General features: G+C 44.4%; 3 protein-coding genes across 3 annotated transcripts; 1 reads left to right on the top strand and 2 right to left on the bottom strand.

Annotated features, from left to right (window-relative positions):
* Positions 1-2,702: 2,702 nt before the first annotated feature.
* On the top strand, positions 2,703-2,949 carry PHALS_10395 (uncharacterized protein; the record flags this gene model as incomplete). The annotated part of the gene is made up of 2 exons (XM_024725813.1): positions 2,703-2,843; positions 2,911-2,949. 2 exons carry the CDS (start codon positions 2,703-2,705, stop codon positions 2,947-2,949), a joined length of 180 nt encoding a protein of 59 aa, XP_024576552.1.
* Positions 2,950-9,216: 6,267 nt separating this feature from the next.
* Positions 9,217-9,682, bottom strand: PHALS_10394 (uncharacterized protein; the record flags this gene model as incomplete). Its single annotated transcript, XM_024725812.1, has 3 exons — positions 9,217-9,330; positions 9,392-9,513; positions 9,619-9,682. The coding sequence occupies 3 exons, from the start codon at positions 9,680-9,682 to the stop codon at positions 9,217-9,219; spliced, it is 300 nt and encodes a 99-aa protein (XP_024576551.1).
* A 12,675-nt stretch (positions 9,683-22,357) lies between these two features.
* PHALS_10393 (uncharacterized protein) lies at positions 22,358-23,092 on the bottom strand (the record flags this gene model as incomplete). Its single annotated transcript, XM_024725811.1, has 1 exon — positions 22,358-23,092. One exon carries the CDS (start codon positions 23,090-23,092, stop codon positions 22,358-22,360), a length of 735 nt encoding a protein of 244 aa, XP_024576550.1.
* Between the last annotated feature and the right edge of the window lie 2,882 nt (positions 23,093-25,974).

Below are 25,974 nucleotides of genomic sequence, written 5' to 3'. Positions count from 1 at the left end.
GGTGTAGATTGACTACAAGTGCTACCAAGTGCAGCGGGGCTGTCGTAGCTCTTTCGCTCGGAGGAAGCTAAGCTAAGGTCGGTGACCTTCATTCTGTACTTAGAACCAGTACGAATGTAGCGAATCGCAATCTGCTTACTCCAAGAGTTACCACAATCTTTACCCAGGGCAAATAAACTCTTTCGATCAAAAGGTAAGCTATGCTTCTTGGTTATATTTGCGGCAAAGCCCTATATCTATATCTATAGGGTTTCCCAAAAAAATTAGCAAAACCTAATTAAAGTGCATAACTACTAGCAGTTTAGCCATGTAGTGACTTCTTGTTAGGGTGTAGCCACACTATTGTGTGGTCACACTACCTGGTGTGATCCACCCCTTCATATTACGGTACGTGTAACCCCGTTACAGTGCCGGGTAAAATGTCATTTCGCAAATCGTATTAAAAGCCAGTACGGTGAAAGAATTTCTAAATTATAGTTTTGGGGACACTCCGTTAACCACATAGAACCCAATTACATATTATTTCTTCGGTCGAAGGCGTTGAAATCCCGCCGCGAGTAAGCTCAATATTGTAAGATTTCTTCCAGGCTACAATTTATCGGCGACACGTCATCGGAAACGATTTTTAGATTCCGATGTCACCAAGTTGATCATATGGATTCAATCCTCCGGGAATAACAGCCAACTGATTTACGATGCTTCATATAGTCCTTGACATCGTTTGACATGTGAGCCCAGCAAGATATCAAAACCAGCATTTCCCTGAGACTTGTCTTCGACGCGCGAAAAATATATGCTCCATTTATGAAAGCAGTAATCCTTTGGTAAGCCAGGTCTTGGTTAGATATGCAATCCATATGTCATGTTTCGTTTGGATAAGCGACTCTTCAACCTTGATCATAACCATGGGCGTCACTTTACTGCAGTGTTATTCCCATAAAAGAAAACGAAGTCGTTTTCAGCAGAACGTTACGCACTCTACTTGTTGTACGCCATTTGTCTTCCAAATGAGCAGCTATTTCGTCCATTAGAATCGTGTTGGAAGGAACGCAAGTCTTTTGAGATTGGCCAGATACTTCATGTTCTCAAAAAGCACGATTCAATAGGAATTTCTCACTGAAAAGTTGTCAAATTTGTATCCTACGCGACGAGGGTCGATTGCGCTCCTTAAAATTGGTTGACTACTGATTCAAATGGTTTACATTCTTCTTCTTTGATGGTTACTCTATTGGCGATTTCTCGAATAATGTAGCGAACGAATTTGCTGATTACATGCTTCTCAAATTATCAGCAAAGTTCAATCATACTTAGTAAAAATGTCACCGCTGCTTAAGCTCTCCTTTTCAGATCGCTAGAGGGAGCCTCGAAAGCTCTAGTGTGGTTTGCCTACCATGTCTGCACCGTCCTTGGAAGGAGATATTAAACTACTTCGCAACCCGTTTAAGAATGCCATTGGCGTGATCACGAACTGATTCGACTTCTTCCAGTTTCATCGATTCGTCTTATGCGTCCCGTTTTGGCGTTGTTTGAGCTTTGCAACAACTATGCCTTAGAGGCACTGCCAACAAACTCCATTGAGAAGGACGTTTTAAAAGGAAGAGCGTAGTCTTATAATCCCTCCGAGTGCACTAATTGTCAAAGCCTTAGGATAGAAAGAGCGCTATATTAGCGAAAGTACGTTGATTTAATAATTGAACATATTTGTCGCTGTGCAGAAAGTCAAGTGATTCACAGAGCGTGATATTTCATTATAACTATAGACTCTCAACGGGTAATTTACACACCATGAGCGACACCTCAGAATCAATTATATGCGTATACAGATCAAAATGAAAGCATAATTGGGTTCAACATCAGTTATAACTGAAGGAGGCTAACTTAGCGTCGCCCACTTTGCAAGCGCTAAGCGCATGATAGGTCTCAACCCGCGTCACGCACTGATACAGCTCGCTCCACTACTCAAATTAGCTGGTCTAGCCTTTCATGGTTACAAGATCATGTGTCTATACCATACTCTAGCATCTAAATTGTGTGCATAATTCTGCCTTATCCTCAAACGTATTTATATATTTTTCGGCCACTCTGTTTCGCGTAGTTGTATAAACTATCGCTTACACATTTAAGATAAAAAAATTTAGAACTGAACATGCGTATAAGTAATACAGTAGATTCTAAATTTTTGGTTAGGTCATCAAATTCGCACTTAATTGTATCGTAAATATGAAGACCAGTAGTCTGAGTGCGACATTTTATTATCAAGAATTGTGTATATGCGTATATATAACAACACAGTAGAATATGTTCACCTTGTTGTTCAACGTGAATCATGAAAATGTCATATCATGTGGTGAAGAAATTTTGAAAGTCCTCGCCATCTCTTTCACTCTATCGGCAGTCAGTTTCATTAGCTGTTCATGTTTATATCATCAGTGGCCTAATCAGGTGTTTGTTGAAGGCATGGCAAACGTGATCTTGCAAACTAGTTAAAGCCGACTATAATACAGAAAAGACGGAGTATACACTCATATTAGAGCTATTGGATAGATAAACTATCAGCTTTTCCTCCACGCAACTTATCACTTGATTAGTAGACCTTATATTTTTATAAAGGAACAAGCATACTTTGCATATTGTGTTGTCTGTTATTTAAATAGTTAAAATAAACCACAATTTAAATCTTCGCCTTTGGCTTGAAAAATTCGATGTACATATACAAGGATGACCTCGCGCGTACAAACCGTCAAGGTGATCGAGGTCAGTTGTTCTCTTCCTCAACCGTGACTAGTATATACAGAGTTGGGACTGACGGCCAAATTCTGTGGGCTGTCAATATTAATGCCCCGGTATTTATGGAAGCAGCAGTGAGTCGTGGGCTCAAATGCGACAGAAATGAGCGATTGTATGTCATAGCATTTAACAGGAAAAAACGAGAAATTTCATGATCCTTAGACGGTATCCGTGGTAAAGCCTTGATAACACCTAGTAGCAGGTGTCCGCTGTACCAAAGCCGATAGCGACATGTTTGAAAATTTTAATTTTTTTGTCTACTGTACCAGGGTGGTGGAGACGAGTCACTATAAGCTGTAAGATGAGCAACCAGGATTTAAAATTAGATTGAGGGGCCTTTCCATGTCATGCCTTAACGATGAGGATAGGTCAGCACTGCCGTGTAGTCACCCAATTTGCGAAGTTAAGTTCCGCGGGTATAGGCCAAAAAAGTGCTTTAACAGTGCTTCACTCGTCAATGGAGCGACCGGAATTGTTTTGCAGCTCCGAGCGACTCCTCACTTCTTCAGGTAGAAACTGTTATTTGGTTTGAGAAATAATATCTGAATGATATAACAAGTCGGTGATGTCGTCAAAGTGGTACAAATGGAATGAATGTTGCCAAGGGAGGAGCCAAGCTTATCATCCGCCCATCATTGTGGACAATCTAAGACTACAAAGTACAAGGAGGAGGATACGATCTCTCAAGGATCCTACAAAGCCTGTTTGTTCTTTGTTGATGGAGTATTGCGAATCTGTGTCAAGATGCCGGTCTCGCGTGAGTCCCAGGAAGAAGGAGTGCGTCATTAAACTGTCTAGGTCTCTGAACCAGATATTGTGTCACGTGGCAATACTGGTTACCAAGGTTATGGGATAATAGTAATCTTCCCACTAGGTATTGACGTTTTGTATTAAGTGAATCAATGGCAAATAACGAGTTGAGTATGCTTTAAAAAGCTAAATGTAAGCCCCTGTTCCACTGCAAACGCCGATTTCTAGAAAGAATGTGCAGATAGCAGTAGAGCAGCATGATCGATTGCTTTTTGTAGAGCCGTCGATATGGTTAATGGAAATTATAAACTGCTCATAAGAGTTAGCATGATCCTTCTTATCACAACAAGTACTAAAAAAAAGTTTTGGGAGTGGCTAGTTATGCCAAAGGGGCTGTCTAACAATTCAATGGAATGACATTTAATCGTCTGGTAACGCAGCTAGTTAAGTTACGTCTTACTTTTGCACAAACCTATTTCAAAAATACATTCATCTAAATTGAAAAATCACGGGGAGTCAGATACGGGAAAACACATTAAAAACTTGCAGGCAGTGCTCAAGTGTATACACTTGAATAATTACTTGTTGATATTGACAAGTTTGTCGTTGATACCAACGCAGGGCCTGTCAACAGATTTATCAAAAAAAATCATTGTAGGTCAGCCAATGCCTCTATCCCAAAAGGGCTTGAAGAAGTGGTATGATCTAAATACTTGCGTGAGTATTTTGCAAATTATGCCTGCATGGGGCGAGCCACTACTCAATCTTTTAGGGACACTATCAAACGATACGTAGTGCGGTAGAAGTTGCGGTATACAAGGCTGCAAAAGAAAACTTCATGGGTGCCTCGGTTTTAGATTTGCAAATTCAGATTAGCCATACCAAATCGTATGTAATCCTTCACACTCTTCAATAGGATGGACTTATTTCCTAGATGCCGAAAGACATGAGCACGTAATCGCGTTAGATGCTCGTAGGCCTGAAGCTGAAGAGAAGAACAACTTTGATCGCGAAACGACAGATGATGCCTTTTGTCGAGCTTTGGTGTGCTTCTCCGAAAGAAAGCCATATGTGTGGCCTAAGAAGCTCATGCATCGCCGCGGACATCGATCAGTATTTTTATAAGAAACACCAATACAGATATTCTTTTTGCCGACGTAATCTCGTGGCGGATACACTTTCGCCTCACCCCGAGAGTGAATTGTCGCATGATACGATGGTGACGTCGCAAATTGAAGTGGTACGTTTAGCTTAGGGATCAGACGCAACATATGCTGTGTTGCTAAAAGCACTAAGTATCAAAGCGTTTCAAAGCTCATATGCCGCGTTATCTAACCGCGCGGTTGCACATCTGCATTATAATAGCTTTCTCGAGGCTTGCTTTTATGCCACACTAGCCAACTTGACTCTCCATACCTTATATTGAGGACCTTAAGCACAACAAACTGTACAAGGCACATGATATCCTCTGAGTGGCCTGCTTAGATAAGAAAAGCAATGTCTGTCAAGTATTGATCGCCCAACATGTATAAGTGGGTTAGCGCCCATGTATACACGTGTTTGACATGTCAACGAATTAAAGGTCTCGCCGCATGCGCCACTGGTCAGGCTGCCGGTTCTGGTATAGTCTTGGCGTCTTAACAGTCCATAAGTATGGACTATGGTATGGGTCCTTCAAACCGCAAAATTGGTACTGGTCTTTGTGAACCATCTGCGCAAACTGGTCATTTTTCTGCTTAAAGCGAAAGTATAACCTGTAAGGGTACAGCCAAGTCATTACCTACAACGTTTCTCTAAACGTGGCCTGCTGATTATAGAGAAGAAAAATACCCGCGCGTCATAGCGAAACTTTTTGCTCAAGGTGCTACTAAGCACATGATTATGCATATCAACTGATAAGCTGCTGACCAATTACAGACACGATCAGACGGCACGCGTTAATTGCGTGGTGAAAGACAAACATTAATGCACTTGTGTGGAGAGACCGCGATATATTCCACTTATTAGGCTTGCGCTAAATAATGTAGTACCATTTTTATCCAATTCAATAAATGGAGTTGCTGATTTCGGGTGTTTTTGACTATGCCACAAGACTATTTCGGTACTGGTAGAGGAGGGGCTGCTGCTTCAGACCAACTCACTGATTTCAAGACTTCGAAGCTGAAATTTTGCTCCCATTTGAATGAGACTAAGCGTCATACACCGGGTTCGCGACACTAGGGCCGGTGGCTAGTGATTAAAAATCGGCCCAATGACGAAAACAGACCTTTTCAATATGTTTTCCAAAGTCAGAAAATCATGGCCAATAAGCTACAGAGGCATTTAGAGTTTGAATAAGCTGTGACTACATTTCGTCGGACCATTGGCAGTCGTAGCGAAAATCTGTGATTGGGTCAATATGACATTAATGCGAAAACTTGATTTTCTACCTGGACTTACTGAAGCCATATCAGGATTTTACGATCCAGTTAGGTATATTTCAATCTGAGAAGGATAATGCAGTGTTTCTACTATTTTTGTATAGCTACAAAAGTGCAATCGAGATCCAGCTCGTGTCAATTTCGGACGCATTTCGTGACCCTTGGAGAGAGCTGAAGAGCCGCCACAACCAAATAGGCTCACGAATATCAGAGCGACGAGGCCCTTTCCTACCTGCGCTGGTTAATTAGCGGTATGTGGTCAATTCTTTTGTAGAGTGATTGGTCGATAGCCGAAAAATTCGAGCGGTGATCAACATCTGGCGAAGTGGATAAACATCCGGATTAGAACATTCATGAGTGTTTGTTTCTACTTTGACACCATTGCTCCGGCCGATTGCCGCATACGATTTGGCACACCCACAGTTTCTCTCTTTAGGAGAGAAGTTATGGTCGTCCATTGCGGCGCGCTATTCACTAGAGAGAAAGATTTGATCTTATTGTGTAAATCAACAGCTAAAATAGCTGTGTGATGGGGACAGGCGGGGCTGTAAACAGCAAGAGACGAAGGGACGTGTCGTCACCTGGACGTTTTCGATTTTGCTTGTAATGTGCAAAGGGAAGGATGATCGTCTGCTTCATATAAACGCCCGCTTCACTGCAGCTGGTTTCCAAATCCTTTAAGCAAGTGAGCCTGCGCGTTCTTATTTTACCTAGAGCGAAAATGGAGTATGATATATTAGTCAACTTTAATACGCAATGTGCATCCTTCATAGAGCTTACCACTTACCTCAACGCTTCTGTTTATAGTCCAGGTGGTATTCTTGTGGCCTAATGACTTGATGTGCCAGAAAGCGTGCGCAAAGCGACTTTGTGAAGTAACACACTAGCACTCACAGATTTGAATGGGTCCGTAAACTTTAAACCTTAGGCTGGCAGCTTCTTTTATGGCAATTTTCACGACATGATGATTTTGGCAAGAGACGGCGATGTGTTGCTCTTGCAGACGCATAAGTCAGGTTCTTTGAGTTAAGTCCAGCTCAGTAGTGACGAGCTGAACATCGTCTTCAGCTCAATGACAAGGCACCTATCTAGAAAAAGAACACGAGAGTCATCTGTAGACGACATTTGTGATCGTCTCTGCCTGGTACACGGCCCGCCCGTATAACTTCGTCTTAGGGCGAACGAAGGTGCTGTGTCAGGTCTCGGATAGTCGTTGGATCCTTTCTCACTGTTGAGCACCTCGGCATCTTTGCCATTTATCACTTCAAGGGTATCATCGCGAGGACCACGCTTTTTTGTGAAGCTTGCAAAACTTCTTAATGGAGCGCACGAAAGGGATTTTTGAACAGATATCAGACACGATAAAGTGCAGAGAGCAGAGTGAAACCACGCACGCAGTGGGTGCTCGCTGAGCAACATCACGAAAACAAACGACGCACGAGCCCCAGTGCGGTCTATACAGTAGTCGACGGGGTGTAACTGGTTAAATACTGTAATTAGACCATATATATCGGGACAATCGCGTAAGATACAATTTTGCAAAACTGTACGGATTTTGCAATGCTCTTCAATGTTATTGTGAGTATTCAAAGGTATCAACAGAACCGGTATTCTTGAAGGTGATAGGAGTCTGAAAAGTAGAGGATCGATAGTCTTGGGTTTTAGCCTTACAGTAAGTAGTCAAGACAAATTTATCAGTATATATTTGATAGTAATTTGAACTACATATGTACCAAATTCAGATTGATAATCTAAATAAATAGCTACTCTAGTGACTTTCAGTTTCGTTGCCAAGTGAAGCTTACAAACCGAATAAATGTGCATTAGTGAGTGCGGACTCTTGGCGAAGTGCAATGATCACATGTGCTGGAATTGATAAAATGCTCACATAACTGATATTATGTAAAGCAGAAAAAACAATCATACCTATCAACGTATTGTCCTTTGAGCCTAAAAGCTAGCCAAGAAGTACTTAACTGAAGTGACGATGAAGTTTTTGAGTTAGGAATTCGGAATGGTTGATAATTATGGTATTTCGTAAAGGAGAGGTCCATCAAACTGGCCTCATGCTAACCACTACGTAGGAGATGCTTGCTCTCGGTATCAACTGAAGCTATACATAGTGCAAAAAATGTAGCACCCGTAAAGTTATAGAAAATTGGTACAAGGTATACCAAGGTCTATCGCTTTGTTATTGGGTCGTGTGTACGAGCCCATCCGTTGTGCAATAATTACCGCAAACATCAGTACAAGGGATTCATATATAAGAGGTGTACGGCAACCGCTGGGATCTAGTTTTGTAGTCAATTTCGAGTCCAAGTTATCGCAAAATAGTATCCTTTAGGAGAATGGAACATGACATATTCTCCAATTGACAAAATAAACGCTTACTTAGTTTGTCATTAGTAACTCCCACGGGAAAAGCTAAATTTCGGCTTAATATTGGAAGCAATTATCCTATGGCTTTAGGCGCTCCTAGAGCTGTAATTTGGTGGTGACATACATCCAGGAACACCTCAAGCGGACGTCCGTGGAAGTATAGCGAAACTTTTACAGAGACGTCATTTTGGTTTGAGAGTCCGGCCTGTGAGAAAAAGATTGAGAAAATATTCTTTTTTGCCAGGTAGGCCATAAAGTTGGTCATGTTTTGGGTGGATCATCAGAGCGATGCGGTAGCGGTCATCAGGCTGGAGATCACGCAAAGTAATGGGTAATTAAGGGCAGCGCCTTGGCAAAAAAACATTTCCGACATAAAAATTATTCAAGCAACATCTGTCGCGATCGTTTTTACCGTCTTACTTACAGTCTTCATCTTCTTTATAATGCGTTCTCAATACAGACACACAAAAAAATGAATCACAACCGTGAAGGTAACAGGCAGGGAAAATAGCCGAAGTGGGATCTCAAGACTTTCATGCAATATTAGCGTATATCAGCGGGAAAAGTCTTTTCTAGTTCACCAAATACCGGCAGCAGCAATGATAAAAATGTGTTCTATTGTAAAATCTCGAAAAACTCCGAGCTAATTGATATGCAGATTGCTCTATTTGAGAGTTTTAGACTCCTGTTTGTGTATGGACACAATAACGTGTACTAGACACAGGTATTATGAGTATCACACTATATATAAAGTTCTGTCGGATTTCTCCTCTCAACAAGAATTTTCAAGTATTCCAAAATATGCAGGTATATTATGTAGGAGGTCGGAGTGTTGCATGAGGAGGGCTCCTACCATGAGAATCGACGACGACGAATGCAGCTACGATGCGGGTGATGGATGCCCCACAAAGTCTCCACAATATGCATAAATATCTACTTCGACCAGTTCCTCCTTTACAAGTTTAGCGTATCGAAAACGCACTTTAGCGATCGTCTGACAACGACATAGATCTTTCCGTAGGGTTTGCTATACCAATCGACTTGGTGGCGTGTACCCACTCCAAGAATGCTCTGACGATGTCGTTGGGCAATTTCGGTGGTTGTGTTTGCACACATGGTACTCCAGTTACATTATAGTACGGATTGCGTGCGCCGCGATGCCATCGTTTTGCTATGGCTGCAAACTAACGGGTCGACGGCCTCCTTCAGAGTCATCGGATAACATGGAGCTACTTGATCAAGTCAGGGGACTCCTTAGGCTCTTTGGGTTCGATATCCATACCTGCGCTGGTCTTTGGAAGACCCGGCTTTGGGAATCCATGTAAGCCTGGTTGATTAAGAGGCATTGTTCAACAAAATGCAGCGAAATACAGCCAGGTTATTATACGAAGGCATTGAGTATGCCAGGTGCGTATACTTTATGCGTGCGTCTCGCGAAAGGAAACTAGCTCAATTGTCAAAGGTCTTTAGACCTCAAGTTCAAGTTCCAAGATTTTTATAGCAAGTAACGCTGCCTTGTTCTAGTGTGTATCTGAGATACGATCTCATCCAAGGTACGTCTATACTAAAACACCATGGCCATAGATCGACTGGAAGTCGAAGACACTACTTATATTTTGAATAGTTTGGGAACTCGAATGCATTATCATGTCTTTGGCTAGGGTACAAATGTTATACGATATCATTGGTCCAGCACATGATATTTCATGGAAGAGCTAGCAATGTTTTGCGAGGTGTCTTATAACATGCCCAGAAGACGGATGCAGCCGCTAGCAACAGTCATACGATAGAACACCTGTAAAATTTGAGTAAGAGACGCTATGTCACAATTGCCAGAATATCATTAGGCAAAGTAAGAAAATGGTGGCTTTGTGCCAGTTTTTGAGCTTCAGTGAAGTGGACGAGGAGAAAATAGTTTGCGGTCTCCAGAATTTGACAATGTCAAGCTAGGTCGGACTGGCCTGAAGTCTCGGGTCTCCGTGGCAGCTAGTTTCTTTGCGAAGACAGCTAGCAATTGGTAAGGAGTAAAAAGATCAAGCCCACGTTACTAATACTGGTTCACCCCGAGGAAACAAAATCACGCGTAGGACCATCGCGCAAAGGGTAGAAATGTATGCGGTTCGTAAATTCATATGCTTCTAAATGAAGTGGCTGAGGTAGCTCTAGAGGATATCAGTTTTTCCGCATGACACAAGATGAAGACTCTCGTAGCGCTTGAGCAAATATCCATAAGAATGATACAATATACCAAAAGTCTAGATACTAAGATGTCATACACATTTCACTACTCATAAGCATTAAAGCTGTATTATTGATGAGAACAATTAAAAAAGAGAATCGAGAATGATGCGTTGTTAGCCTTGTGTTGTGCAATGCATATCTTTATTCAACATAGGTAACTATATAAATATAACTATTCGATGACTTTTTACTTAATCTTATTTACATTTACGTAAATTGGAGGATTAAACAAGATATCTCGTTAACATAGAGGCTTTTGGTTTTGGTCCTTATTGAGGCGTTCAAACTAAAACTCTGTGTATTTATTAAAGTGGGCTGGATGAATCAAGGTGCACGATAGCCCCGATACATCTAATAGCACTATCGTCAATCCAACGACCAAGCGTTAATAAAGGGTATCCATAGTTCGAACGAAACACGAGCTGATTCGACAGTCTAGCCTTGGGGTATCTGAAAACGCTTAGAAAGCTCGTGCTTAGAGCTGGACTCAAAGAAGTGTATCAAGTTGGTGACACGAGGGCCGAAAATAATCGTCGCTCGACCAGAGGCGTTGTCCGGTGCAACATTACGCCGGAGAGGCATTTTCAGTAACGCTTCATTCTGCGTCGGTGGGAAACAGCCGGGTCACATTGTGAGAACGACATGCATTCTTGATGGCAGTAAAGGATAATTCTTCTTGGGTGAGAAATTTCAATCCCCCATAGACTTGGCCATTTATGAGGCATTACGATGGTGCTTCACGTTTGCTGTCGTTTCGCTATGAGACCGTGCGCGAAATAAGGCACAAGTGCGTGCTAAATTCAAGTGAATGAGGTTTTACAGTAGGGAGCGCTAAGTGACGTATGTCGTGGATCTTCAACCTTTTAGCCAGGCAAATTGTGTGCGACCAATTATCCTGTCAACTTGTCAAGGGATGCGAATATTGGTTAGATACGTCTAGATGCATTGATACTCATCGACGCAATTGAAGCAGACCTCGGTACAATTACCAACTTTAAAGAGGGTTCCGTAAGGGTATGGACAGGCCTCAGCTTGTTCGCATCCATCCTTTTCGTTCGACGAAAGTTGTTTTAAAAGCGAAAGATTGAGTCTTTATAAACGCGCCTGACGCGATAGACCCCAATCAAGCTGAGGAAGAATAATATGAGCAGTACTGAGGTACTAGCAGCTCTATATATGTGTCCGTAGAAAACATTAGCGCTCTGCAGGTTCCCTTCTTTTAATGCGCAGATACAGAATTTCACGCAAATCAGTCCCGAAAACATGTCGAGTCCCAGTATACGCAGGGCAGCCTACTTTGGGTTCTAATGTACCGCGGGGTCGAGGCTAGTAGCGGGCTTCTGAGTATATCTATTTAAACTGAAAGGAACGGTTCTTTCTCGTGGTCCTTGTTGTGTAACTCTTAAAGGCCGATTAATCATAGCTTTTAGTCCCGTACCAAGGTTGGTGGAGAGTGGAGACAATTATAAATAACAAGTAGACGGATCGGGTCTGAAGTATTTGAGATATCTGTTACTTGGCACGACGTAGCGGAGTTTGCTAAGTCAGCACTACCACGCGACGCGCCTAATGTGCGGAGAAGTAGTGTTTCGCGAATTTGTGACGATAAGAGTCTTCATTTATAAATTTAATGATCGGTATTATACTGTAAGTTGTGAGTCTCTCTTTTTCTGTTTAAGCTAGAGAAATTATTTTTTAAAGGGGAGCGAAAACTCGCTAGAAGGTAGTGTCGTCAAGATGTTACGGTACCAGAGGAAATGCTGAGCTCATCATCCTTCATGAATGTTTCCTCCATTGAGAAGTCTATGTCAAAATTTCTTACTGATCTTTTCCAATGTTTGTTGCTTTCGGACTGAAAAGTGTGTCATGAGATTGACTGGATTTTCCGAATTGAATGCTGCATATCACGCCAATAGCCCTTACCAAGGAAGCAGTGTGATGTCATGAACAGTTTGTTATGTATGAACACGAAGCCGTTTTTGTTGGAGAGAGTTAAATAGCTTACTCGCCGCTTACATTTAGTGGCAGAAACGCCAACGACGACCAAAGAAATATTTGCATGATTCGAGTAAGTTGAATGAAGCCCTTACTCCAGCAAAACACTTTATATAGATGTGCAGCAGGATGTCAACTTTGTTGAGAGCCTTCAACCTGGTTGATATATATAATCAACTGCTGACGAAGAACAGTATTTTTGCTGTTATTGCATTGAAACATATGCATAAGACACCCTTTAAGTCGCTGGTAATGCCACAGTGACCGCCTAGCATTGCGGCGACGTTAAATGGTTTACTGATGCATCTATTCATGCCGCATCTTGGCTATGCAGATAGCAATCTTGACAAATATAATTGTCATCAGCTGTGAAGACCATGGGGAATCGAATGTAACAATCCACATTAAACACTTGCGAGCTGTGCTCGAATATGTGCGCTTAGATCATTCTGTTCACCAGCATAGACAATTTTAATCTTAGCGCCGACAAGATCCCTTCTACTGAGACGTCATATAATCTGCAGACAGACTATGCTAGGATTGTGGATTAGTCAGTGTATTTGTGTCAGAGGGATATAAGGATCTGACTAGGTCTGGTCAGCGTTTTGCACAATGCAGTAAATATCATGCCGACATAGCACGGCCCCTCATCAATCTCATTGAAAATGATGTCACATGGTGTTATGATGCAAAAATATAGGCGGCTTTGAGTGTATGAGCGAAAAATTGTGCGTGTCCCCTTTCAGGCTACCTTTAATCCCGATCAGCTATTCTATGTCTTGCGTAACGCTTCGGCTTTATGTTATAGACTGTGCTTCACTCTAAGTAGACGCCGAATCCAGATCAGCTATTCTATGTCTTGCGTAACGCTTCGGCTTATGTTATAGACTGTGCTTCACTCTAAGTAGACGCCGATGGCTATGAATGGGTCATCTCGCTGGATCCTCGCCAGCTTGAAAGGCAGAGAAGTATAAAAAATGACAACTCTATTTGCTATGAAGGCGCCCTTTCATATTTAGCATGCATAGGCTTAGAAATATAGTATTTCGTGATTAGTAAAGATCATCCGATGTTGCCACAGCGAAGTCGTCACTACGTCACTTAGAGAAAATGGAAAAATGAATGGCCTTTTGTGCCGAATGAACTTTAGATGTAAAAGAGAGCGAGATCGGTTTGTTGTGGCGGCGGATGGACATTTGCGCTCTATCTACTTGATAGATACATCGTGCAAATTGTCTGCATCTCTGGAAACATTTTGAGAAAAGCAGCCTGGCGGCCAAGATGCCGTTTTTTATAAGCGCATGTTTACACATATACATTGTCCCGAGGCTTGATGAATAAAACTACTAACCTTGCTACACTCAAAAGGTTATAGTCCAGTAGATTGAGGGCCTCACGCTCAGAATACTGTATGTGGGACACAGTAACCCTGTAGATTGCCACGTCACGAGTGGAAGGACACACGGATCGGTGACAGTTATGTATTGATGGACAAGCATGTAAAAGCGGGCAAGCACATATGTGCGCTTGCATGAGATGTGTCAACGGGAAAATCCCTGCCAGCATGCGTCAACGCCTTTGGCCAGCTTGACAAAGTCGCCAAAGACTTGGAAAGCAGTTATACATTTAATATTTAAATGCATATATTCACAAACTTCCGCCAGATTTCATATAAATTATTCTTCAAATTATAAAAGGAATTTGATTTCTCATAAAAGACGCATTCGGTTAAATTAACATCGTGATTTTTATAAACCCTAATAAAATGACCCGTTCCACAGCTTTGTGCGATGAAATTCCGGTGCTGATATACCCAAGCTATGTTGGATTAAGGCCCATACTACAAACCAAAGTTATAGCGACTTTTGTCTAGGTGCTAGGCGCAGATTTAACATATCTACAGCTGACCAATTGCAAGTAGATAATTTCCGAACCCCGTAAATTGCATAGTATAATAAATTTTCGAAGCACTTGCGCAGGAGATGTGCTGGAACTAGTTTTACAACATACTTACAAAACGCGTGATATAAAACGCATTAGCCTCAAGTTTAATATAAAGAAACGATGCAGTTAAATCCGGGTTCCTTTGGCACCGCCATGATGTGGCTCCGACCATGTCGCATCAGGGCTGTTGACAAAATCCGACTCCTGTTGCATGGCTGTCGTCAGCTCGTGTTATGAAATGTTTGATAGAATCCTTTGAGAATTAATACAATAAAAATTCAAGAAAACATATATTAATACTCAAAGATCTAAACATAATGACGCATGTACTGCAAGACTAGATTTTTAAGATTGGTCTTAATCGCCGCAGACCGTGTATGCTTTAAGAAACACATACAATTAGTTATACTTTCAGCATCAAATAGAAAAGGCAACAACATCAAGTTGGCTGGCGGGATTCACATGCCGATCTCGCTCTTTATAGCCAGTCGGATGTGAAGTATTTGATTGAGAAAAAGTAGCGACTTGAACATTTAGTATTGCTCAACTGCTCTCTGCTCTAGAGCAGCGACACAGCCCTGAGTGGCTGGGTAGCGTGTAACCAGTGCATTGGGTAAGGCGTCACGGTAGGGGCGTGCAACCGCGCGCTTTATAAAACACATGTGATCTGCCGAACAGCTAGGTTCCAAACCTGTCAGAAACGCAATACATGTTGTGTCTAACTCCGGTGCGGATCGCCTCATCAATTATCGACGTCGCGATTGACAACGATTCATGATCGGGGGGACATGAAATCGCATCGACCACCGCGATAAACCGATTTATGCCTTACGTACAAGGTATACTCGACGAAGAAAGAAACTATCTCGCTGATCTTTGTGAAAGATGTGCGACGATGTCGCTGTATGAACTGTGTAGATCAAAAACGATTAAGAGCCAAGCAGGTGCACCCTGAATAGGACGAGGACATCAGTGCAAAGAATGTTTGTTTTGGAAAAGATTTTTTTCGGCAGCTTTAAGCTTGTAGCTTAAACGCGACAACGCGATCATACCCGTAGGTATCTGTTTGTCGTAAAGCAAAACCTGTTGCGAAGGCTGAAGAGTAAAACAACATGGATGGCTGATCTGGATTCAGTAGGGCTTGAAGGGGGTACACTTGAAAGTTCGTTTTTAGATTAAAGGTCACCTGTTCTGCCGAATCTGAACGCCAATTGACCCCTTTTAGGAGGATCGGTAGTGGTTGTTCCATGCCGCCATTGCTTGCACCATACATGTGCAAGTGGTCAGCCAGTCTAAGCTCTTTTTGCTTTTCCTTTGGGATTGAGGCGCTGACTAATCTCCGTGGTCGCTATCGTTGCGGTTCTACCCACAAGCCCTGCTTTCTAGTAACGCAACCCATGAAGGATAATTCATCGGCCTCAAAGAAACACTTGTGTACATTGGCGAAAATCTCATTCAGACGCATAAACTCAAGCACTGCTCGCAATTTTTTGTGACTCTTCACATACATCCCGCGCTCTGCACATCTATTAACATTTTATGTCGAAAAATGTTTGCGCAAAGCTACGATATGGACTACATAGCTTCTTCACCTGACGACTGGACGTCGCTGGTGCGTAAGTGCTGTATTTGATACAAAACTAGCCACTCCCGTAATATTTTGCTTGGGTTACCCACCTCAATGCGAAAGATATAGCTGCCCCTCCATGATAAAACCATCAACTTGATGGAGGTCACGAAGTGCAACCGAACCTGCTGTTATTCAGCGCATCCTTAAGGTATTCAACATATTTGTCGGAATAATATCTGCATATAGCTTATCTGGATCTGCGCAATTTGCTACTTGCCGTTAGCTCTGCTGACACAGAAAGTCAGTGCTAAGTGGAAAGAATTACTTTCTCTCGCTAATCCTGCTGCATGCATGCAACGGAGACATCGTCGGTTACGTCGCACACAGATTACTTGGCCAAGAATTTGCTGTAAATTGATCCACGGACCAAGTCAATTACATAATGTACTTTGTATTATGTTTGTTGGCACTCGTCTCCACGTAGTGATCATTCTTGAATACGAAACAAAGGCAACTGCAGAATCGTAAGAGATAGCTGTCATATCCTCGCCTCGGTGCTATGCAAATATCCTCAAACACATACTCATCTTTGACGAATGATATGTTCAGCTATTCCTTTGGTACCAACCGTCCTTATATGGGTGACCTCACCGTCTTGTGTCTTTGTACGTATGTAAAAAAATCAATACTGCACAAGTTTTCTAGAGTAATTCGCCAACACTATATGGATTCTGTCTGATATAATGAGGTATGACTAACGATTTCCAGGACTACCCAGATCACTTCATCACGAGTGAATAATGTTTCCCGCCACTTACTGGTAGAGCCGCAATACTCCACACAATTTTCCACCGGCCCTGGCATAAGAGATTACAGCCCACAGCCGTCATAACCATCCGACCAGCAATAAACTTGAGTACCACGACATGTTGTCGATCTATTACATCTAACAGAGAGCTTTACTCTGAAGACCCCGATTAACAATGTTTGGTTCTGTATCATTCTGAGTCCTCGGTTCACTGCAGCTTCTCCATTCTGAGATTTACCGGGGGTATCTAGTATTATACTTGCTATCAGTTCTAGACAATCGTATATGATGCACGGAAGCTATTAGAGCTTTGCTTTTGCGCCAGAACAAAGGAAAATCGTCGGTTTCCTGAATGAGGTGGAATCATGACTTGCTAAACCTCCATCACGAGAGAAGTGCGTGGCAAACCAGCTTTTTCGACTTCATTCGTTAAGCGTTTAACCCACACCATGTCTCGAACGATCTTAGCTCAGGTCCAGACCGGGACAACGTATCATGCTGTCAGAGCCCTCAAGCTATACTTGAATGCTCAACATTAACTTCAACACTTTTACCAAAGTCCCGTCGCAAGCCACACGGATATCGAATTTGTATTAGAAATCTTCAATCCATATGCCTACTGTCTTGTAATGGGGCGATTGGCCCACTGTACGTTTTGTGTGGTACACACCTATTTACCGATCAAATTAGTGCACATGATGCTAATTAGTTTGGCTACAATTGAGTACATTTACTCCTATTCAATGTTAAGATTAGAATTAGGATAAAACCACCTATAATATTTTTAGGCTTTATTTGATCACGAGATTCATACAGGGTTGTGGTGAAAGGGGCGCGTTTGACAGCTACACGAAAAGCCTAAGCCCCAAGGTAACGCGACCGCAGCGCATGAGCGCATGTAACCTGCAATCACGTTACACCTGGTAGCACCTCGTGATCAATTTACCGCTGACAATTTAAGATGTCCAATTCCAGCTACCAGACGACTACCCTGCTCAACCGTCACCGTTGGACCACTTCAACTATCCGTATCTGTCCGACGCGTGATAGGCCGTCGTCGGCAAGATTTATCAAATCCTTGGTGAAAAGGCCACGATCTTATTGTTACGTCACGACCAAGATGTGTTCAAGAAGCGTGACTGCTTCTTCATGGATTATGAAATCTACCTTGTTGAACAAGTCTCGACAAATTCACAAGTTCCCTTACGTCGGAGCCGACCATCATGGAACACATGATGCATCGTGTTGCTCTATCGCTCCCGATTCCACCGACCTTGGTTCTCCAAGTGAAGATGTCACCATCTCTACGAAGTGTCGTCGCCCCAAAACCGCTAATGATTGTGGGATAGCCTTTCTTCGAAAAGCAGGGAGAAATCGCCACTTTTGGTTCCGCCAATTGGATATGGCGTTGGCGGCAGCGCTGGTTCACGAAAAATGGCAGAAATTCGCAGTTGTAGTGTCGTACATGTAAGGAGCTGCCTATGGATGAGCTTTCACGTAGGAGATTAACCATCATAATTCTTTCATCTCTTGGAATTTCCTTCAAGAACTGATGGCAAAGGTGATTCTTCCACCAAATGCGGCGCGTAGATATCGCGCGATGTTTTGAAGTGTCGTGTTGGCAAACGCTCAATCTACAACATCGTACAATAATTTTGCATGTTGCGAGTATCACTGGCCGACAATTTGATCCGGAAGACGTAATGGTAACCGTCTTTATGATGAGACTCAAGATCGGCTCTCCAAAGACTTGAAGTCTTTCGTCGACAGCCGACCAGGCGTAGAGATACAATCTTCGTTGATCAGATCCGTGGGTTACCAACTGGTCCCAACAACGTACAGCTGCCGTCAAGTGGTGGTCCTGAATTCATGGACCTGTCCGCCTAACTGCCGATAGGTAACCTGTTATGGTTGCGGCGGAGTGGGCCACTTCGAACGGGACTGCCCGACGACGACTTATGGCTCCAAATCCAAAGTTGTATCACTAGTTTACTTTACTCTTTGTCGGTAACGATAGCAGGGTGCCAGGGTGCCAGCCGATGTGGTGGCCTTTAGGTCAATTTACGCAGCGGCCAAGAAGGCATTTTTCAGCAACGTCGATGTTATTACACCTTCCGGCGTATTTGCCCCGTCGTTGGGAAAGACGCAGGCTTAGTAGGCGCAGGGCGTTCTACTGGGGTAGAACCAGCGACTTTTTCCTGCTGTAATAATGTGCAGGGGAATCCGTTGGCTTGAAAGAAGTTTTGACTTAAGCGTCAACATTTTACGCTCGGAAGAGCGGTATTGTGTATAATCCGCTTCTTTTCGATGCAGCATGCGCGTATAATGGTAACATTCATGTCCGTCTAGCGACGCGTGCGATTGTTACGCAACAGATGATCGAAGCCGATCTACGAGTCAAATTCTCGGACTTTGACTTTAAGTCGGCGTTCTCAGTTATCGACATAGATGATTGGTATGTTCTCATACTAGTATAGACCATGAGCCGTGGATCAAGTGGATAACCAGGCAGATTACGAGTAGTTCACCGGGTGAAAGTCACGCCTACGGACGTCATGACCCGTCTGTGGCTATTCACCAGCAAAACAGCTTCGTAATCGAAGATAGAGGTCACTATTGTGGAGTTTGCGACATAATTGTGAAGCCACAAGTCACCGAGAATGTGCAATTCGCGACGCCATTTGTGTCGGAACAAGGCATCGCTCCGGTAGATATACTTATTGTGGAAGCTCTCGCTTCGATGATTAAATCCACTGTCGAAGCTCATTTCGCTCCCGTTGCAAAAACTACTATGGGGTCACTTGCTCCAATAGTAAAGTCTGTTGTTTCCCACTATACTCTAGTAGTTAAATCTACTGTGGAAGTAACAGCTTCAATAGCTAACGCTATTATGGAAGCACTATATAATCCAGTAGAGAGCATTTCTATAATGGAGATTATGAATTTAGTAGGCAACGCTACTGTGCAAGCACGTCATGCTACGATAGTACGAAATGTCGTGGAGCCAAACGCCAGTGGATTAAACTACAGTGGAAGCCCGCACGCTAAACTACAACGCTTCGGTAGGCCTTTCGACCTTGAAACCCAACGCTCCCGCAGTCGAAGCTTCGGTGGAGCTAATGATCCTAAGTTTCATACCACATTGGAAGCACGAGAATCCAGTTGTGAACGCAGTGATGGGGATGGCAGTGAGCACACCCAGCGGAGTGGCTTGTCGTGTAAAAGGACTCTCCAATGGGCCAGCGACGTTTAACTGTCTCGATACGCATTTATTCCGTCTATTGTGATCGCTTGCGTCGACGGATTTTGACGACATTTTGGTCCATTCAAATTCGAAACAGGCCGACCTATCGATCTTGTTCATATTGGACACCTGGAACAGGTTTTGGCGTGTATTACAGCACACCAGCTCTTTGCCAACATTGGTAAATGTATTTTTGGCGCCGAAGAAGTAACAGTTTAGGGATGTTTCGTCGGCGTCGATGGTGATCAAGCAGACCCTGCGTAAACTAAAGCAATCTCAGAATAGCTGACGCCGACTTACTAAGAGAATCTGGGGAAGTGGGTGGGTTTGGCCACTGATCTCCATCAGAATACCAGGAATTATGCCGATATGACACACCCTTGTTAATGGTAGATTAAGAGTGTTCATGGACAGATGGTTGCGCTGTCGCCTTCAACGATATCAAGCACGGCTTGCAGACTTGCCTATTTTGGCATTACCAAATGACGATTTACGGTACAGTGTCGTGTGCGGTGCCTCTAACTTTGCGATCAGATGTGCATTGCTGCAGCAAGATGTTATTGGACAGAAATATGTCGTCTCGTATCAGTCGAGGCAGCTGAAGGCAGCTGAACGGAATTACCCCGTTCACGACAAGGAATTGCTAGCAAATGAAATATGTTTTGGTAAAGTTCGGAGCTCACCTCCTGAGTTTCAAGCCATTCGTCGCTTATACCGACCACGCATTGTTGGGTACAGGGATTCAAACGCCACATTAGTCACAACAGAAGGCTCGTTGGTTGTCATTCTTTGCAAAATACAACTTTACAGTGGCTTATAAGCCAGGCAAATTGAATGTCTTGGCGGATGCCTTATCTGAGCGTTCCGATTTCGAATTATCCGTGACTTCGCAAGCCACTTTCAGCGTGTTCGACATGATACGACAAACGACCCAGCTTGTGCTGTTACTTTAAGTACTTGGCATCTACAGATACTCCAGCCTTATGGACATTATGCCCGCGGGATCGTTGTAGAACTCATCGATACTTCCTCAAGGACAAGTTATTATACTACCAAGTACACTAAGAAGATGACTCTCGGGTTGTCGTACCCGACAACAAGGGCTTAAAGCACAAGTTGGTGTATGAAGTAACGATACGCCTACCTCGGTCGAAAATTGACTTATGCAGCGCTTGAACACTACTTTTGGTGGCCTAAAATGTATGCTTGGGTTGCAAGTACCTTCGTATGTGTGACTTGTGTCAGCGCGTGAAGCCCTCCTCACACAGTCAGGCTCCATTGTAGAGTCTGCCAGTACCAGCAGATTGCTGGCGGTCGGGCAGTCAGGCTTTTTTGGGGGCTACCCCCTGTTGCCGCAAGGCAAGATGGTGTTTTGGTCTACACCTCGTACTAACGGTTGGTTGTGTTACTGGGGAACCGAGCGCTTGATTATTGATCGATCATGTCTTTTGACATCAAGGGTTACCAGAGTCAATGGTACCCGATCTTGATACGCGCTGTACAGCGGGCGTTTTTGTCTATAAGGCACTCGGTTAGAGATGGCCACCAAGGACCATATAGAGGCCGATAGTCATACTGAACGCGCGGCATCGCGTTGTAGAAGCCATTATACGCAGATTTTGTGAATCGTCGCCGACGACATGGAGTGATGAGTTCCCGATGGTCGAGTTTGCCATCAACAATGCGGTCCATGCATCTACGCCGTTTAATATTAATGGGGACACGCAAGATTCTGATCAGGGAGGGGCTTGGCAAGCGTTTGCCTCCTAACCACCAACGATTGAGAAGCGTTAGATTTGTCAAAGTATTGACAATTCATGATCGATGAGCAAATATTGTACAACGCGTACGTGATGCTATGGTGGAAGCGCAAGACTTACAGAAATCATATGCTGATATGGATGGACGAGGAAACACACATGTTTCAAAATAGGTGATAATGTGGTAGTCAGTACCAAGAGCATGGCTGACGCTGCCGTCGCTATTATAGGATCTTCCAAGCTCCTTTGTTGATACATTGGTTCCTTTAATATTTGAAATGTGCCGAAAATGCATACTTATTGGACATACCAAGCTGGATCCGTATCCATCCAACGATTTTTATGACGGTTAGCTCAAGATATACCTTAGCGATTCCTCTTATCGCAAGGATTGTACAAACGAGGTTGATTGTAGGTCGATGACGAGACGCGTCATTGAAACCTAAGCGTTGAAACACTCTATTCCACAGTACTCTGAAGTTGATGAACTTTGTCACGAAGACGTTGATTCTGCGCTTGTAGTCGAGCTGCTTCCGTCCACAGAGCAGACATTGCCGCGTGAACGTTCATCTCCATGCAGCGAGCTTCAGCCCACAGTAGTTCTGTCGACATTTGATGACCTAATTTTGCGATCGCATTCGTATTTGCATCCGAGGATGCTACGACCTCGCCCAATTGCATCGTTGCGTCTCTCGTCTGCAAGTGTAGTACCGACGGAAACGCCATCGACGACACCGCTGTCGATTGTTCTACCGCCAAGGATCTTGTTGCCGGTGGTAGACCGAGACGGGGTTGTCCACTTCGATGAGGCAATGATTGTGTCGGCGCGCCGACACCGTGTTGAGCTACAGCTTTATGTGAAATGGCTCGGCTATCCATATTCGGATAGCTCGTGGGACCCACATTCGCAACTCCTTGCTGCTTGCCGTGACGCAGTCCGTTAGTAGGTTGCGAGCCCCCACTGGCTCCACTAGAAGCCAAAACGAAAGAAGAACCTTGTCCGAATACTTGTGTGGAATTTGCAAACACGTCGTGATTGCGAAACGTATTCTCTGTGTGTGGCACCGGCTGCTGGCGTCGTCGCCGTTGGCGCACTCGTTGAAGTGTAGGTGCAGTCACTGACGCTTGAGAGTCTTTTGCTTCAGCAACGCGAGAAGGAAAAACCTCTCCCTCTTCATGGTCGTCCTCCGACATGTGGTCGTCACTTGACTCGATATATGGAAACGGGGCTGGTCATTTCAGATCTTCAACTCGTGGATAAGACTCAACAGAGCTTTTGTCATCTTCATAGCCTTCCGACTTTGAAGGCGCCTTTATTCCGGTTGCATTGGTTCTGCTGGCGACTTCGCTTGACACTGACATCCTCGGTAAGTTTTTCGAGCTTCAGTTTTAAATTTGAACAGAAGAGTTCATTTGCCTTAGTTAAGATTTTGGTATTCTTGAAGGTAAGGGATTGCGATCCGCTACACTCGTACTAGTTCTGGCTTCCTCTAAGCATAGATCTACGGCAGGCCCGCTGCACTTGGTATCACTAGTAGACAATTAACGTCTGAGTCGCTATATATGATCCTCTATGATCCGATTTGCCCCAGGGCATGTAGGACGGGCTATATAAGCTGATGTCCCTGCTTCGCATGAGGGCATGGAAAACTTTGTTTCCCAGGGCCCCAAGGCGATTTCAAATTGTGAAAATGGGCTGTTAGAGCAGCTACAGCCAATGTCGACTGCGTACATGACGCCACCGTCGACGACGGATGACTCTTCTCAATCCAGGACGCTCATGGTGTGCGTCAGGACCTTCGAGGGTACAGATGGAGAGAACGTTCTACTCTGGGTAAGTAGAGGTCGAGATGGCTATGGTATCCGCCATGCTTCAGAACGAGCAGCAGTGCGTGGCACTAGTCATTTCCAAACTCGGAGGCCGAGCGCGTGAATGGGTACAAACATTGCGGTACTTCAGTTGAAGCGGCGTTCCCTACCTGGAAGAAGCTGAAGCGTCAGCTTTTGCGAGTGTTCTCGCCAGGCATATCGCGCGCGATCGCATTTCCTTGTCGCCCAACAGAGCAAGAAGGAGTTGGTGGACTTTGTCCAAGAATTTATAGCTCTCATTGCCGGGATGGCAGCCAAAAATTTCCCGAGGCAGTCGCGGTGACCGACTTTATGGAGGGTCTTCCACTGACGTGGCCAGAATGGAAGTCTCCCGTGTGCATCCATCTTCTTTTGAAGAAGCGTTGAATGTAGCATTGAACACCAAATTCAACTTCAAGTCGGCACGACTTGGTTGGAGTGCACACCCTCAGAGCTCGTCAAGTAGGCCTGAGCCAATAGATCTCAGCTATGCTGAAAAGGAGGAGGGAGAGCTCTGAGCAGCCGAGCAGCGTTTGAACACCTGATGGTGTTTTGTCTGTGGGGACGCCCGTCACCTTCGGACTGGTTACCCCTGCGCAAGGCGCATCAGGGTTCATAGAGCCGACGATTCGCTACTCACCAGTCTTCTGATTTGACGTGGGGAAACTACAACACCCAGAAAGCGCGGGAAAGTAGTGAGGAAGAACTGAGTTCTGTTGAGTCTCAAAGAGGTAGAGGTTAGCAGGGCCCAGCCCCGAAGAGCTCCGTGCTCTTGAGCACGGAATGTGTATGCAAGCCGGGCTTGCTGGCCGTGAAAGCGACCGTGAAGGGCTTTGAGAAGCCATAGAAGATCCTGAACGACACCGGGGTGTCGGGCAAGTAAGCTCGACGCACCACAATCGAAGGAAGTCAACAGTATGCTGAGGCGCTGAGAGTGACATCGTCACTATTCGCTTAGCGACGGGGACATGTATTACGGTGCCGAGAGTCCCTGTGGACCTCGGTGTCAAGATTTTTGACTTTGAAAGCGCGTAATGCTGCTTAGTCTTAGACTTGATTCAAGTTATGGCCTCATCATTGGGATGGCATGGTTGGAACTTTATGAGCCATGGATTGATTGAAGGCCGAAGACCTTGGGCGCTACGCGCACGTCTCCTGGTGGAGCTTTGGTGAGTCAAGAACCCACCTCCGCTAGGCGGCAGAAGCTCTATTGGCGCGGGTACTGGACCGGGACGGTCAATGTGCTGGATATTGGAGTAACCGAGTTGGTGAACACCGAAGATGTATCGTACAGAAATCCGAGTTTGGCTCGCGGGCGGAACGTGAAATGGCACCTTACCCAATGAGCGCTGCTCAAGTATCGGGGCAGTCGCTGCATGCCAGGAGTGGCATGGTTGGACGAGGTCCGAGCCATCGAGGGCGAGGCCCCAGTGATGCACGTGGAGTGGAACGTATTCCACTGAGCACCGCTCACGTTCGTGCACAGCTATACATCCTCGTCACCGGTATGACGGAGCTGAAGACGGCGACGTCACCCTCGACACTATTTCTACGGTGTATGCTTATCTTGAGCTGGAAGAGATGTCCTTTGAAGAGTTCGGCGGTGCCTTGATAGCAGGAGACTTAGCCGAAATGGTCATTATACGACCGAACGAGGAAACTAACTCGTCGTCGCTCTGGATGAAGCTGTCCTGCAGGACACCAAATGGGTGCTGAGCGCCCGAAGTGAATCGTCGCGGATCCCTCAGATCTGTATTATAATTTGGTAAAAAAGTTTCACGACGTGATCCCCAAAGACCAGCCGTCGTTCCTACCTCCCGACCGAGATGTGCGTCATGAGATCGACCTGGTTCCAGGGACCAAATACTGCATAACAAGCCAATGGTCCCTGCCTCAAAAGCAGTTGACGTCATTAACGCAATCTTCCGTGCGAATCAAGACGCAGCAATGGGGCGTGAGAGCAAGTCTCCCCATTCGACACCCACATTTTGTGTTCGGAAACCGAACGGCAAGTGGGTATCGCTCTCGCTTACAATAAGGTCAACGCTACCACCATTCCAGCACAGATGCCAAAGGATGATGTTGTACAAAACAATATGGTTGGATGTTCAACGTGCAGTGCACTCGACTTGGTCGATGGGTATGACCAATTGCTCATGTGAGAGAGTGGTATTCCGCTGACAGTGATATTCCGCTGACAGCGGTGAGCACTCCGAGCGGCATACTCC

This window comes from Plasmopara halstedii, assembly GCF_900000015.1.
Source record: "Plasmopara halstedii genome assembly, contig: Scaffold_470, whole genome shotgun sequence".
Classification (NCBI taxonomy): domain Eukaryota; phylum Oomycota; class Peronosporomycetes; order Peronosporales; family Peronosporaceae; genus Plasmopara; species Plasmopara halstedii.
This window is presented reverse-complemented; position numbering and strand designations above follow the sequence as displayed.